At 38.3% G+C, this 16,370-nt stretch overlaps 2 protein-coding genes across 2 annotated transcripts; one reads left to right on the forward strand and one right to left on the reverse strand.

Moving 5' to 3' along the window:
* Positions 1-810: 810 nt before the first annotated feature.
* Positions 811-5,951, forward strand: Pabp (poly A binding protein). The gene is made up of 3 exons (XM_028183697.2): positions 811-1,280; positions 2,639-3,423; positions 4,614-5,951. Exons 1-3 carry the CDS (start codon positions 1,088-1,090, stop codon positions 5,472-5,474), a joined length of 1,839 nt encoding a protein of 612 aa, XP_028039498.1. The 5' UTR covers positions 811-1,087; the 3' UTR covers positions 5,475-5,951.
* Positions 5,952-14,270: 8,319 nt separating this feature from the next.
* On the reverse strand, positions 14,271-16,322 carry Nmt (N-myristoyl transferase). Its single transcript, XM_089727386.1, has one exon. The coding sequence runs from the start codon at positions 15,793-15,795 to the stop codon at positions 14,383-14,385; it is 1,413 nt and encodes a 470-aa protein (XP_089583512.1). The 5' UTR covers positions 15,796-16,322; the 3' UTR covers positions 14,271-14,382.
* Positions 16,323-16,370: the final 48 nt, after the last annotated feature.

Here is a 16,370-nt window from a genome sequence, read left to right on the forward strand (position 1 = left end):
TCAAGCGCGTAATATTGATACACAAGGCATCAGCCGGCCGGTGCGCGGTGGCACCGAATAAGAACAATAACAAGAAACACCCAAATCACTTCAAGACAGGCTTTGAAAGTTATAGATTTTTGTGGATTTCTCCAGGATCACATCATCAGGTCTTGATAATTACAGGACAATTCGGGAAGTCTACTCTTTCGAAAAAAAGCTAGAAAAGATAATTAACAGAATCGGTTCAAGCATTCTCGAGAAATCGGCGAACATACATAGATAAAAAATGGTGGTCGAATCGATAGCCTTCACTTTTGAAGACGGCTTAAAAGCGTGATTTTGGTACCTAAAATACCTCCTTAACATTTTATTATTCAAAATATTTTCACTTTCTACATAAATGAAGTGGCGGGTAAAATTTAGCGTTATGCCAAAGTAACTATTCCACGCGGACGAAGTCGCGGGCAAAAGCTAGTCACAAAATGTGATATTGAATCCCTAATTTTAGTTTAAATAGTCCTCAGTTTATAAATATAATGTTAAGTTAATCGACTAAAGAATCGATGCTTACCTAAATAGAAGAATTCAATTTATTTCATTGGATTTAATTTTGTATGCGGTTTCAACTGTCGCGATGAACCATGTCAGCCGGAGAATATTAAGAGAGCTAAAGTGCATTACAAGCCGCTAGATATGATGAAAAGGGAGAAGGATCACACTAGCCAAGCGTTGTTATTTATTTAAATCTAGCAACACTACGCCATCTTGAAATTTGAATAATTCGCATTTCGCACGAACGTCACATCACTTTTTCCTTTGGTGAGCAAGGTGTGTTCACGTGAGGTTGTGTTTCCTCGTGTGGGTCACACAATCCTCAGGATTTCGTGAAAATATTCTTGTAAAACAAAAAAAAAAACATAAAATTTAAAAAAACCCAAAAAAATAGCAAAATAACAAAAACGAAAAGGGAATCATTTGATTTTAAGATAGTGGACATAAGCGTGCAACGTGGTCATTGGAATGCGATAGTCATATAAAGAGAAAGTGAAGTTTTGCATTTGCAGTCTGTTAATGTTCCTGTGAAATTGTATTAAATAGCATCAAAATGAATCCTGGTCCACCAAGTTATCCGATGGCATCTCTGTATGTTGGAGATTTACACTCTGATATAACCGAGGCCATGTTGTTTGAAAAATTTTCGACTGCTGGGCCCGTCCTATCTATACGTGTTTGTCGCGATATGATTACCCGTAGATCCTTAGGCTACGCTTATGTTAATTTTCAGCAACCTACGGATGGTAAGTTCATAAATTTGTTAAATAGTATTCATATGTGCCTTCAATTGTCTTTATCAAATAAGCGTGGTGTTTTTCTAACCAATATACAAATCTAAAAATTATTTTTGTTTAAATAGTAGTTGCTCTGAGTAGGTAATGTACTGCATAAAATTAGTTTTATTTCAACTTGAAACAAACTTTGTTCATTATCCGTTATAATTTTCAATTTAATCACGCACATTACAGGTGCCCCAGTTGCCTAATGCTGTTGTGTGGTTTTGCAATCTGTTTCTAGTGTAATTGCTATTAAATTACTAATTGCAGCGGTAATCATTTTTGTCGTAACTAAACTTCCTCAGTGTTTCTTATGTATATTTACCTTCTAGTAAGATTTCGTTATTAGATCATATTACAGAAATTAGCAAGTATACTGCTTGATTTTACTGGTCTCAAAATATATGACTTTCAGGAGGCACAAAACTTTCAATTGACAAGATTAGTTCCAAAAAGTTTTAAAGTTGCTTTAATATGATGAAACCCTGTATAGGTTTCCTAAGGAAATCTTAGAAACTTCTTGCAGTCACTTTTAAATTATCCATCCACCTAACAATTCTAATTTATCTTTAAAAACCTTAAATAAAGTCTGGTTATGTTTAAGGTATATTTTAATATTCATTTTCTTATGAGTGTAAATAGTTTTGAAGTCTCTTAAAATGCTTAAACCACCTTGCTTTATTTCTTATTCCATATGAAAGCATATGGCTCAGCCTGCCTAATGTTAAATTGTTTTTGTCATCCAGTAGTAGGCAGCTCTACTTGATATCCATTAGTAACAGTCACCACTTACTTAAAAGTAGGCCATGAGCCCATAAAAAACTTTGTGATTTTGTATTGTGTAATATGTTTTTCTGTGTAGAGAAATGAATCAGTTCATAGTCAATTTGATAAATCGGAATAGTCTCATTGTTTAATACAATTACACAACCATCTTACCCTTAGGCAATGACCTCAAACTTAAAAATACAGCAATGTCAGGAGTATATCAAAGTCCACCATTGAAAATTCGCCTCAGCACAGTAATACATGATTTTGCTTTGAACTAGATTTGGATGACTCCAGTGCTCTGTATGTTGGTAGAATGCTATCTCCCATAAGTCACAAACTATATTTGTCACCACTCAAACTTGTGTTTTGATCTAATAGCCATTAATACAAAGAAACACACTCCTAATATAATGTGCCAGGGTAGGTTGTTGCATTCATTTATGCAGGATTTCAGTAATTAACATGATATGAGCAGTGAATCTATTATGATAAAAAATATAGAATATGGAACCAGAAATGAAAACAATATTAATAGTAATGTTTATTTATTTCAGCTGAAAGAGCTTTAGACACCATGAACTTTGATATTATCAAAGGAAGACCCATTAGAATCATGTGGTCCCAACGTGATCCTTCCCTGCGCAAATCCGGAGTTGGGAATGTTTTTATAAAAAACCTTGATAAATCTATTGACAACAAGGCTTTATTTGATACATTCTCAGCGTTTGGGAATATTTTGAGTTGTAAAGTAGCTCAAGATGAGACTGGTGCTTCAAAAGGGTATGGTTTTGTTCATTTTGAAACTGAAGAAGCTGCAAATAAATCTATTGAAAAGGTAAATGGGATGTTGTTAAATGGTAAAATGGTTTATGTAGGCAGATTCATTCCACGCAAAGAGCGCGAAAAGGAACTTGGTGAGAAGGCTAAACTGTTTACCAATGTGTATGTAAAGAACTTTGGAGAAGACTTTTCTGATGAAATGTTAAAAGATATGTTTGAGAAATATGGTCGCATTACAAGTCACAAAGTTATGTACAAAGATGATGGCAATTCTAGAGGCTTTGGTTTTGTTGCTTTTGAAGACCCAGATGCTGCTGAAAGAGCTTGCATTGAATTGAATGGCAAAGAGCTAGTTGAGGGTAAGCCTCTCTATGTTGGACGTGCACAAAAGAAAGCTGAACGTCAAAAGGAGTTGAAGCGTAAGTTTGAACAACTGAAATCTGAACGCCTAACTCGTTATCAAGGTGTTAATTTGTATGTTAAGAACTTGGATGATACAATTGATGATGAACGTCTGCGCAAAGAATTTGCACCATTTGGGACTATTACGTCTGCGAAGGTATGAGTTTTTGGATTTTATATTTTTTGGATTGCATGTTTTAGGTTATTACAAAATTAAAATTTAACTTCATTTTAATTACAAAAATTATATTATATCCTACATAAAAATTAGGTAAGTAATTTTTTAAGTTCAGATTTGTAGTTTTAGTTATATACACGATTTAAATATGTAAAAATCGAAGGTTTACAAGCATTACTGGAAGCTTAAGAAGTTGAACTCCATATGAAAAATCGAGTGTTTTCATTCATTCATCTGAGTGTGCTTAGTGTGAGTTTTTTAACTTTTACGCTATCGAGAACGTTAAAAAACTCACTAAGCATACAGGCCACTGCGCTAACTAGTGACCCTTTTCTCACTGAACCATTTAGGTCATGAGATTCACCTGTGAGCCACGTGAGGGTTCCAAAGGATGTGCAAAATCCTTATTGTGTTAAAATATAACTTAATAAGAACATATTAATACATCCATCAATATGGTATTATATTAATATTCTTATCACATTATTACATTTCACATCAATTTTATTTCATACCTTATTAACCAGACACCTACATAATATGAATGTGGTTACACATACCATTGGCTCAATTATTGTCACAACTTCAAATTGATCAGAAGGTCAAAGCCAAATTATGTTCACAGTGAATTTTGAATGTTCTTTATCTTTCTCAAAATGATATATTATTGTAGCACAGTAGCTTGATTATACTTCTGGTATTGAAAATATCTGTGAAACATAAAGCACTTCACCCATCATACATAAGGTCCTGTTGTCTGTGATTATAGCTTAGAAATAGAGTAATGTCTCTGTTACAAGATATCAGAGAAGCCTGAGCATTTATCTATCATCAATGGAACATATACATATACAATGCAGCATATAGCAACATCACCAATGTCAGACCACTTTTTAACTTTCTAGTATGTAATTATCCTACAAATTAAATGACATTGGAGGAAGCTGGTGCAAAAACTGGACCAAGGTGGTCACGACCCTCAGTAAAGAGGAAACGACAAAGAAGAAGAAGAAATTAATTTTCTAATAGACATCTTAATTTAATTAAATTCTAGTTGTCATTATAACTATTGAAGCTATGTCAATTATTTTTCTATGTCACACTCATTTTACCTGCATAATGTACGAATAATAGTGAAATGGAATTGAAAAAATTGTCTCTTTCAACAGGTAATGCTAGAAGATGGACGTAGTAAAGGCTTCGGGTTTGTCTGTTTTTCTTCTCCTGAAGAAGCTACCAAAGCAGTTACTGAGATGAATGGACGTATTGTAGGAACTAAACCATTGTATGTTGCACTAGCTCAACGCAAGGAGGACCGTAAAGCGCACTTAACATCTCAGTACATGCAGAGAATGGCTAGTATGCGCATGCAGCAAATGGGTCAAATATTCCAGCCTAGTGGTGCAAGTGGATTTTTTGTACCGTCGCTCCCTCCAGCACCACGTTACTATGGACCAGCTCAAATGACTCAAATAAGACCTACAACTCCAAGGTGGAATGCACAGCCCCCTGTAAGGCCTAGCACACAAGCAGCATCTGCATATGCAAATATGCAACCCACTTACAGACCAGCACCGAGAGCTCCGGCCCAATCTACAATAAGAACATCGCTAGGTGCAAGACCCATAACTGGACAGCAAGGAGTTGCTGCTGCTGCTGCATCTATTCGTCCACCTTTAGTATCTCAAAGCAGTCGCCCAGCCAATTATAAATATACACCAAACATGCGCAACCCACCAGCTCCACAACCAGCAGTGCATATCCAAGGACAAGAACCTCTGACCTCTACTATGCTTGCAGCAGCACCACTCCAGGAACAGAAACAGATGCTTGGGGAACGACTGTTTCCACTTATTCAGAGAATGCACCCTGATTTGGCTGGGAAAATAACTGGTATGCTTTTGGAAATTGATAATTCAGAACTTCTTCATATGTTAGAACATGCAGAGTCTCTGAAAGCTAAAGTAGATGAAGCTGTTGCTGTACTGCAGGCTCATCAAGCTAAACAACAAGCAACTAAAAAAGAATAAATATCAGAAAAGCTAGCTGGCATATCAAGAAGTGGTCAGCTGCTTTAATTCTGTAACGCTTTTATCAATTTGCTTTATATTCTTTGATAAAATATAATCAAATTCATTAAAAAAAAATACATATAAAAATCGTAAAAAAATTAAAAGTGGGTTATGCACTCTTATGTAACTTTAAAGAGTGCAAGTTCACAAACAAAAATACGTAACTGTCAACATTTCTACGTTGCGAGTTAATGAACTCTTTGACTTTTACATTGACTAAGAAGTTTATTTTAAGTTAAAGTTGTTTGAGAACTTTAGATACATTCATTTCAGTTTGATTTATTATCTCAAGATATGGGAGTTGGCTTTAGTTCTTTCATTTATTATTACTTTCACATCAGTTTTTGACTGATACCATGGATTGAAAACTTGGTCTCTAGTAATTTACTGATGCTACATGTTTGGTTAAAATTATATTCTTTGGAATATTTATAAGTCTGGTGTTTTATTTGAAATACTGATCAAAATGTCTTAAAATTACTAGTCATAAATACAGAAGCTACCGTTAGACGTTGGTAGTAGATAGTATTTGGCTTGTTTTTTTTTCTACCTACACTGGTAGCCTTAGAGGCTATTCCATTTACGCCCGTCCGGGCGTAGTAGTTGCAATATCCCCGGATGGGCTCACGGACTCAACCTTAGAGAATTTGCTAAAACTGCAAGAGCAGTGCTTCTTCGCAGAATCTACAACACCCGTGACTACGTAATCGCTACCTACTGAAAAGAGAAGCTCGGTTGTGTATGAGTTATTCCGCTCGCTAGTGACCGGTACCTACATAAGAGTTCTAAACCCACCGAGAGTGAATCCAGGGGATCGTGGCCTAAAGAATAAAACGTCCGGTGCATTCGTGTTGAAGCGATGCAACGGTGTTCGAATCCCGCAGGCGGGTACCAATTTTTCTAATGAAATACGTACTCAACAAATGTTCACGATTGACTTCCACGGTGAAGGAATAACATTGTGTAATAAAAATCAAACCCACAAAATTATAATTTACGTAATTACTGCTGGTAGGAACACTTGTGAGTCCGCGCGGATAGGTACCACCGCCCTGCCTGTTTCTGCCGTGAAGCAGTAATGCGTTTCGGTTTGAAGGGTGGGGCAGCCGTTGTAACTATACTGAGGCTTTAGAACTTGTATCTCAAGGTGGGTGGCGTGTCTACGTTGTGGATGTCTATGGGCTCCAGTAACCACTAACACCAGGTGGGCTGTGAGCTCGTCCACCCATCTAAGCAATAAAAACAGAAAAAAAAGAAGATCAACATATTTTGGGCAACGGCGGCTTTGCGTTGCCTCGTCGCGGTCGCATAGGTAATTAGCGCGGCCACGATAAAAGGGTTTTCGTGTCGCGTCGCTTTGTCGAAGTAGGAGGGCTTAAGATATTGAAAAGGAGAACAATGAGAAAAAACACAGTAGAATTCCCAAGGTGACTGCTTTTTGGTGCAGCTGCGTATCGAGGCCAGCGATAAAATGTCTTGGAAATATTTGAATTATTTATCGTCACATTAGAACAAAAAATCACAATTTATGAGTCCCTTGGCCTTAATTACGGCCAGATTTATTTAGTAGAACTTTTAAGTTTAGTCATCAGGACCGACGCCTTCCAATAAAATGTTTTATTTCTTTTGAATAATGTGTTTCATATGACGCCGCTTCCAGGTCCTACAAGAAGGTTATTACCAGGGTGAAATCGGTGCACGTTGCTAGAATTGGCGAGTGACTGAAGAGCTATCCCTCTGGGAGCCGTGCTTTTTGGTCGCTCGCCAAAGCTGCAGAAGGAAACTTTTGCAGGTCTAGTCTCCCACCACTACGCAAGTCCGATGTCAGTCTGGCCCATAGTGCGAAAGAGAAGGCTGACCTTCTGGTCAAACTCTTAGCCTCGAACTTGACTGTGGAAGACGGGGATGCCACACCACCGAACATCCCCCTGTGTGATAGTTCCCTGCTGGAGATCTGCTTTACACAGTGTGCAGTCAGGCGGGAACTCCGACTCCTGGACGTCCATAAGTCGAGTGGGCCAGACGGCATTCCTGCAGTGGTTCTGAAAACGTGCGCCCCTGAGCTGGCGCCTGCGCTAAGGCGTTTGTATCACCTCTCTTATTGCGCTAACAGGGTTCCGTCTTCATGAAAGATCGCCCACGTCCACCCTATCCCCAAGAAGGGTGACCGGTCGGACCCATCGAGCTATATCGCGATAACTTCCTTGCTTTCCAAGGTGATGGAGCGAATAATAAATATACAACATCTGAAGTATCTTGAAGATCGCCAGCTGATCAGTGACCGACAGTACGGTTTCCGTCACGGTCGCTCAGCTGGCGATCTTCTTGTATACCTTACTCACAGGTGGGCTGAAGCCTTGGAGAGCAAGGGCGAGGCTCTTGCTGTGAGCCTTGATATCGCGAAGGCCTTCGACAGGGTCTGGCATAGGGCACTTCTGTCGAAGCTACCATCTTACGGAATCCCCGAGGGTCTCTGCAAGTGGATCGCTAGCTTTTTGGATGGGCGGAGCATCACGGTCGTTGTAGACGGTGACTGTTCTGATACCATGACCATTAACGCTGGCGTTCCACAAGGTTCGGTGCTCTCCCCCACGCTTTTCATCCTGTATATCAATGACATGCTGTCTATTGATGGCATGCATTGCTATGCGGATGACAGCACGGGGTATGCGCGATTTATCGGCCATCAGAGTTTCTCTCGGAGCGTGGTGCAAGAAAGACGATCAAAACTTGTGTCTGAAGTGGAGAACTCTCTGGGGCGAGTCTCCGAATGGGGTAAATTGAACTTGGGTCAATTCAACCCGTTGAAGACACAAGTTTGCGCGTTCACTGCGAAAAAGGACCCCTTTGTCATGGCGCCGCAATTCCAAGGAGTATCCCTACAACCTTCCGAGAGTATCGGGATACTTGGGGTCGACATTTCGAGCGATGTCCAGCTTCGGAGTAATTTGGAAGGCTAAGCCAAGTTGGCGTCCAAAATGCTGCGAGTCCTCAACAGAGCGAAGCGGTACTTCACGCATGGACAAAGGCTTTTGCTTTATAAAGCCCAAGTCCGGCCTCGCGTGGAGTACTGCTCCCATCTCTGGGCCGGGGCTCCCAAATACCAGCTTCTTCCATTTGACTCCACAGAGAGGAGGGCTGTTCGGATTGTCGATAATCCCATTCTCACGGATCGCTTGGAACCTCTGGGTCTGCGGAGGGACTTCGGTTCCCTCTGTATTTTGTACCGTATGTTCCATGGGGAGTGCTCTGAGGAATTGTTCGAGACGATACCGGCATCTCGTTTTTATCATCGCACCGCCCGCCACCGGAGTAGAGTTCATCCATACTACCTGGAGCCACTGCGGTCATCCACAGTGCGTTTCCAGAGGTCTTTTTTACCACGTACCATCCGGCTATGAATGAGCTCCCTTCCACGGTGTTTCCCAAGCGCTATGACATGTCCTTCTTCAAACGAGGCTTGTGGAGAGTAATAAGCGGTAGGCAGCGGCTCTGCCCCTGGCATTCATCAGGTGGGCCGTAAGGTCGTCTGCCTACAAGGGCAATAAAAAAAAAACCTATTGAGTAATAATGTTTTAATTTCAGTTTTTACATTTCTTGTTAATTGAGTAAAACAAAATGTCTGGGACTATTGTTAAAAGCCTAAGTTGGGCGCTAGCGAGCAAGTACTCGTATAGGAACGCTTTAAATAAAACCTTTTATAATTTTATAATGTGTAATTTGTTAGTTACAAGTTTGCTGTATCACAATGTCGCGTGGTCGGGGACCCGTGCTTGGCAGTGGAAAAATAGTAGCCTTTTGCAGGGCTTAATTATTTTCAAATGAATTTTCTCAGAATGGTATTAGTGGTTTGGGCATGAAAACGAAAGATTCGTATCAGTGGCGTAACAATCTAAATTCGCACCTTTTTTTTCCTACCTATGCTGAGAGCCTTGAGAGGCATATTCAGCGTAACCTTAACTAGTAGGTGGGCTAACAAGGCTCAATACCTTTTTAGACACCCCCTTCTTTCCTTTTTAGTTACGAATTAACATTATATTACACAGGCAATAAAATTAAAAAATGTTTTTCTGAAATCAAATATAGAAAAGTAAATTATCCAGAAATTCTTTGTTTTGTGGACCATTTGGTGCCCCTTTAATGTTGCTCCGTCCATAATGAACCCTCTTCCCCTCGTTACGCCACTGTTATATTCTTCTTCTATAGCAACCCTAAGGCCTGCCGCGTCGGCAGCCGCGTCTGATCGCGCGCCGCGACCAATCAGGGACTCTCGTTGTCGGTTCCCGGCGCGATTCAAAGAGTAGCGACCGAGGGGCTTTCCTTTTGGCAAGCCGCGCGTGCGCCTTTACTGGCGCCGACAGTTCACTTCACCCCCAACCACCGAAGCATACACACGAGAATACGTCCGCACCTCGCTCGCTACCATTCCTTTTCGAACTTGTTTGTGGGACCCTCTGGAGTATTCATACCCAGTGCTCCAGCTGGACAACATAATACTCGGCTCGGCACCATACGTGCATTGGGCCAGTGTCAGGTATTTTACTGTCAACAAAGCGAGGGAAAAGTACCTATAACGCGAATTAAAATAATTAAACCGTACCGAGAATTAAACAAAATTTAATTTTATTATTTACAATAAATTTATTAATGCACTATATACACAGGGTCTATTATCTCTAAGAAGTAAATAAATATTAGAAGAAAGAGGAATACAGAGAGATATTAGAGATTCGTATAGGGAAGAGTAGTCATATAAAGGACAGGAAAAGAAAATATAGTTCATATCGCAATAACTCTCACCACGTTCACAGGCAGCACTAGACTACTATACCAAGTTAAGTCCGCATAAGTCCAAGACGCATGCGGATTAAAGACGAAGTGGCAGTTTTATTAAAACACAGTTTGGCAAATCATGGTTTTCTTTGGACTAAAGGCTGTACAGAGTAGAGTAAGCGACCCTTGACCTGATCGCTCTCTCTTCAGCTCAAATTCCACGTATCACGGAGATATGTGCTAGGTAAAGCATTTAGGTCGTGTCCGAAAATCGTGTATGGGTATAAATCGCCAATCACAGTTGCCTCGTTAACCAAACTGTCAGCTCTCACATTTCCTATGATGCCACAATGGCTAGGTATCCAGCAGAAAGTGACTGTGTAGTTGTTTAATTGGCAATGCAACAACATTCTCTTACGTTCAAATGCTATGTGGAAAAAAGGATTCAGTTTTGAAAAAAATTCTAAGCTTTGTAAAGAACTGAGTGAATCTGTAAATATAACACTTTTGTTGAGCTTAAAACATATAAATATTCTATTGTTTTCAGAAGACCGAAGCATTTTCCCGTTTCTGGTGGTAATTTTATTTTTTGGACTATATTATCATCATCATCATCATCAACAGCCCACAGTCGTCCACTGCTGGACATAGGCCTCTACCAATCTACACCACTGAGCCCGGTCTGCGGCTCTCCTCATCCATATCGACATAGCTCAAAGTCAGCAAGCTGAAGTGGCAGTGAGCTGGCCATATATGCCGTAGGACTGACGATCGCTGGAGCAGACGGGTTCTCGAGTGGAGTCCGCGCAGCGGAAGACGTAACGTGGGACGCCCCCTGGCTAGATGGTGCGATGACCTCCGCACGGTGGCCGGCAAGAAGTGGATGACTATATTATATTGGTTATGAAATACACCTACTCCAACACACCCTATGGGATGTTTGGATGCATCAGTATATATCATTATGTGATGCCAATTTGGCCACTTAGTATTTACAATATGGTTAAAAGTAGTTTTTACATTACAATCGGACTTATCTATGTTGAGAGAAAAACAAATAGTAGGAGAGAAAAGAAGGGAATCATATGAAGTTTTAAATAAAGAACGGAGTCTAAAGGAAGGTGTAGGAGTAACGATTTATATATCTGTAAACTTTTTACTAGGCATGAAAAGGGCTTATTACTGAGAGATAATTTCTCTGACAATAATTCAAGTTTGGAATCTAAAAGATGATTAGAAAATTGAGCAAGCCGGAAAATAAATCTGTCAGGGAGATACTGGCGCCTAAATCTTAAAGGGGGGGTCGCAACATTCTAATTGTAGTGCATTAACGAGAATGAATTTCATTGCACCTGCAATGAGTCTTAATGCCTTAGAATGAATCAGGTCCAATTTCTTAAAACCTGTCACATTCCCAAGATCTAAAAAGAAAGTACCAAAATCTAAAATACTTCTAGTAGCGGCGTTGTAAACCAACTTCAAAGTAATAGCTTCATAGTAGCTATTAGATCATTCATGAATGAGGAGCGGTCGTATAGGGGACACGAAAAGAAAATGTGATCTAGATCATGTCTAGATCACATTTACCTATCGGATTCGCATTCTCACACGGGTCACTCACATGCGCACGAATACGCAAACCCGCAAGTGTGGGACGACATTTGCAAATGATTATGCAAAGTTTTCGCTGCATTCGTGGTTTTCCAAGGTGTGTCGGTTTTTTAACAGACATCAAAGCGCGCGAACCGCGAACCTTCGCGTAGTCTCCCACACATTCGTTTACCCAGTTGCGCCGACGATTGCGAAGGTAACGGACGTATCGCCATTTAAATAGTTCGTGACGTCTACTGTGTAGCGTATCTTCATCAAAAGAAATCCCATAAAAACAGCATGGCTGTTAATGATGTCTGGGAAATAATTCAAAACTCTTTTTCTCTTCAATGTTCTATTGACGAATTAAAAAGGAGGAGACATTCGTAAACAAGTGTGGGAGGAAGCGCAAACGGGTTCGCAAATTGAGAACCGAACCCATTTGCACAGCCGCTAAGTTTGCGAATGAATGTCTGACGGCCCTTCACATGCGCATAAACATTTGTACAATGTACGAATATTTGCACGCATGTCAGTGGCCGGCATTACAAACCATAGCATAAACACTTAATATGACCTAACCATGACATAACCCCGTCCGGCGCCCCACCTCTATTATCAAATAAAATCCAAAAGGGATTGTGTCATCAATATCACACATTTCGAAGGTTATAACCACGGAATAGATAAATAAGGTTGGAATGGTAATGTAGGCGGGGCAAGCGTGCCACAGTTATGTTTCTACAATCATAACTCGACCGATTCTTTCATTTACCGCGTTTAGTGCGTTTCGGAATACTTTGGCGAACAGATCTCCTCTTTATAGTGCCGTGTTGTGCAATTATAACTTGTAAAACAAAAAAATCAGACCTCAAGTATAGAGCAAGGAGGTATATCTTTCGAACGGTAAGTCGAAATTACCATTTAATTACAATATTATTTGTCTAAAACATAAAAATATACTGAGCATTATGAAATTCCAAACATTAACAATATTATTGCAGCAAGTTATAAATAGCATACATAGCGCGATGTGTACTCGCCCAATGAACGCAATGACCAAGTCAGCTTCCAATGTACTATATGCATTGCGTTCTCTACACTTCAATCTTTGAAATTTGCCCTGATTGGCCGTGGTGCAGTTTGTCGATAGTGAGGTGACCATGTGGTCATGTAAAATAATCGTCAGAATTCTCAACAATATTTACATTTGACATGGATAATTTTTGCATTATTTTATTTTTAATTAATGATACCTAGTATATTCTTAGTGAGACGTATTTTGAGTAAAATAAATATGTATTATTATTATTGAATTATTATCATTGAATTAATGTGAAGGTATAATATAAAGGGACATGTAGACCTCTCATTTACGGGTATTTACTATATTGTCTAAGACGTATTAAAATCTAAGTAAAATGCTATTTGACTTATGCAGTAAATTAAAAATTGTAGGTTTCATAAAGAACCTAACGCCAGGGAACAATGAATTGACGTGACAGGTAGAGGAAACTGGAGACAAAGACGAGTACTATTTGCTCTAAACATTATACTGAAAATGATTTTACCATAAAAAAATCAGAATACACTTAGTTTTGAAAAATTCATTCGCAATTAATAGCAAGCGCCAACTGCTTAACAAATACGTTTTATTCCAGGGACAGTGACTATTTGTAATTAATAAAAGTAAAATAGTTTTTTTTTTTCAATATTTATTTCATGTTTCATTTTCTCCATTCATTCATTAGATAATTTATCGATAAAGAATATCGATTTTATCAAGCACTAGCGTGTATGAACATTTTTATTGCCTTTTTACGTGTGTGAGTGTGTATGCCTACGGGTGTTTTGTGCTAGTTTGCGAACGAATATCTGTCCTGAGATTTATGTGTGGGTGTTTTTGTTGTGTGCGAAATACTTGTAATCACAGTATGTGTATGTGTAGAAATTAAAATAGTGGGGATGAAGCGGCGACACTGGTTCTAATACAAAATTAGAGCAAAGGCCTTTCCAACATTATTTATCTATTCCGTGGTTATAACTAATTCGACTGTAAAGGGTTGATTAAATTGATCAAAATGTCAGCTCACCTCATGTATCCAACAGGCCTTATATGTTCCAGATGCAGCAAATTTCTATTTATAATACTCAGTATTTATATTTCATTAAAATATTTATTGATTCAAACTTCTGTTGTTTTTTAAAACCAATATCGTTATTGTTTTAATATTATTATTATTTTGATCTTTCATTTTTTTAATAGTTTTTACGTACTTGTGTACCTTATAAAATGAAAATAGCTTTTTGGGATGTAATGCAGGTCAAACATGAAGTATAACCAAACACATATCTAAAAAGAAGGCACCAAGATACCTAAAAAGAAGGCACTTTATAGATCTAAATTTATTTATTTGTTGATAAATGACAATATTTTACACAAAATTCCACAAAACAAAAGACACCATTGGTTACAAATATAGCAAGTAGTAAATTACTACTGTTATTGAAGTACCAGACCAATTTTATTCGGGGCCATACTAGGACATCTCCAATTATACAAATAATATTGCAAATTTCCATCACCAATCCCAAACTTCAGAGGTTCAAGAAATTCTTTGTTATCCATCAAATCTAGTGCATTAAACACATCAAATCCTGAATTTTTTGCTGTTATTAATGCATCCATCATCAAATCCACCCAAGGTGTCTTTGTTGACACATTATAGAATGAATAAGCTGCTTTTAGTGTTTTGTGCACTGGATGGTAAACAACAGTTGAGGGCAATGTATAATAACTGACGAAATCAGTTATTGTAGAATTAGGACCTTCCACAACAAAACTATCAATTATTCCCACTTGTGGTGTAAACCAATGTTTAAAATCTTCATCAGAAAATATAGGTGCCAAATCAAATTTTTTTAAGTAATCATTGAGTAATTTTACTACTGCTTCACAGTCTTGAATCTCCATTTTGCGGAAACCTGGTGTTTTTGGCATGTCTGGTAACTTAAAGAGTTTAAGCGTTCTTTGCATTGTCATATTACGTGACAAATGACTGAATTTTATGTCAATTAATTTCTTTGGATTAAGAGACCTATGCCAATAGCGACATGTGGCAATAGGCTTAGGCAACACAATTCCAGCTGTATACACACCCTGGAATATACCAGTTAAGTTAACTCTTCTTGTTATTTCCCTTATTAAGACAGGAGCTACTCGCTTAGAACGCAATTTTTTGTGCACACAAAGAAAATTTATTTCAACAACAGTTTGAACATGGTTATATATTCTTAAATCAGCAGGAGTTGCTGAAATGAAACCAACAAGCCGTCCAGATTTCACCACACGAACACCACAATGCCATTCCATTTTCCAACCAGGTGGTTGTAGAGCCCATTTCAAAAAATCAGTTTGGTAATCAAAACGAAACATACAATCATCATCTTCCACATAATTTTCATTAAGTAAAGTGTACAGTTCTTTCAATACTAAAGGTTCGTTCAAATTCAAAGTATCCCATTGGAATCCGTCAGGTAAAGTATAGGGTTCTGCCCTTATTTCTTCCGGTGATTTTGGTAGTTCTATAGGCTCGTTGGCAATAATTTTTTCATCCATTTTTGGCACCGGTTGGGTTGACCAGAATTGGTATGCTTTATGTAATGCCTCCTCTGTAGTTTTTGCAGGCTTTTGCTGTAAATTTAGTACCTCCATTGCCATTTTTAAGTCTTTTAATGAAATGTTTTGATGACCTTCAGTTGGATCTGGCATTGATGACGAACTCTCATTTGCCGTAGATATACCATGATCTCCGTCTCCACCACGTTTTTTCTTGTTTTTATTTTTCTTTTTCTGAGGTTTCTCATCGTTTTCTTTACTAAAATCACAAGATACGCCCGTTTTCGTTTCTTCCATTTCGAACGATTCAGAAAACCTGAGGTTAGTTTTTTAGGTAGGTTTTTAATATTTATACGGCTACTGGCCATTTCACCTTTTAGCCAATCATGGTTATTTTATGGTAATATTCAATGACTATTATTCTATGGATTTTTATTAGAACTTGAGAAAAAATATGTGTGTAGCGTTCTTTCACAGATACTAAGAATATACTGCAGCCACAATTTGTACCAGTTACAGAACAATCGCATTATTTTGAAGCTATGTGAATTATTTTATTATTTTTTCGTGTAGATAGCAGTGACTTTAAGTGTGTAAAAAAGTGAGAAAAAATATATCTGTCGGTTTGTGAAGTAAAACAAAATAACGAAACTGTAATTTCGATGAAAAATTCTAAAACATCCACGTAATTTATTCTAATTTATAAAAGTGTGTTAGTATATTATTTCGCACTCTGCGACTTAAAGATTGGACTTTGCTACCCAAGAACTTTAAATTATATCAATATTCTTACAAATACAAAACTGTAATAAACGAATTTACATACACAACTAAATAAAATTTTAAATCAATATGTGTATACACTATAGATC

This window comes from Bombyx mandarina, chromosome 05 (genome assembly GCF_030267445.1).
Source record: "Bombyx mandarina strain Sakado chromosome 05, ASM3026744v2".
Taxonomy (NCBI): domain Eukaryota; kingdom Metazoa; phylum Arthropoda; class Insecta; order Lepidoptera; family Bombycidae; genus Bombyx; species Bombyx mandarina.

Coding starts and splice junctions, on each gene's coding strand:
- Nmt (XM_089727386.1), bottom strand. CDS start 15,795: ATGGAAGAAACGAAAACGGGCGTATCTTGTGATTTTAGTAAAGAAAAC.
- Pabp (XM_028183697.2), top strand. CDS start 1,088: ATGAATCCTGGTCCACCAAGTTATCCGATGGCATCTCTGTATGTTGGA. Junction 1,281..2,638: donor TTTTCAGCAACCTACGGATG/GTAAGTTCATAA, acceptor TATTTATTTCAG/CTGAAAGAGCTTTAGACACC. Junction 3,424..4,613: donor GGACTATTACGTCTGCGAAG/GTATGAGTTTTT, acceptor CTCTTTCAACAG/GTAATGCTAGAAGATGGACG.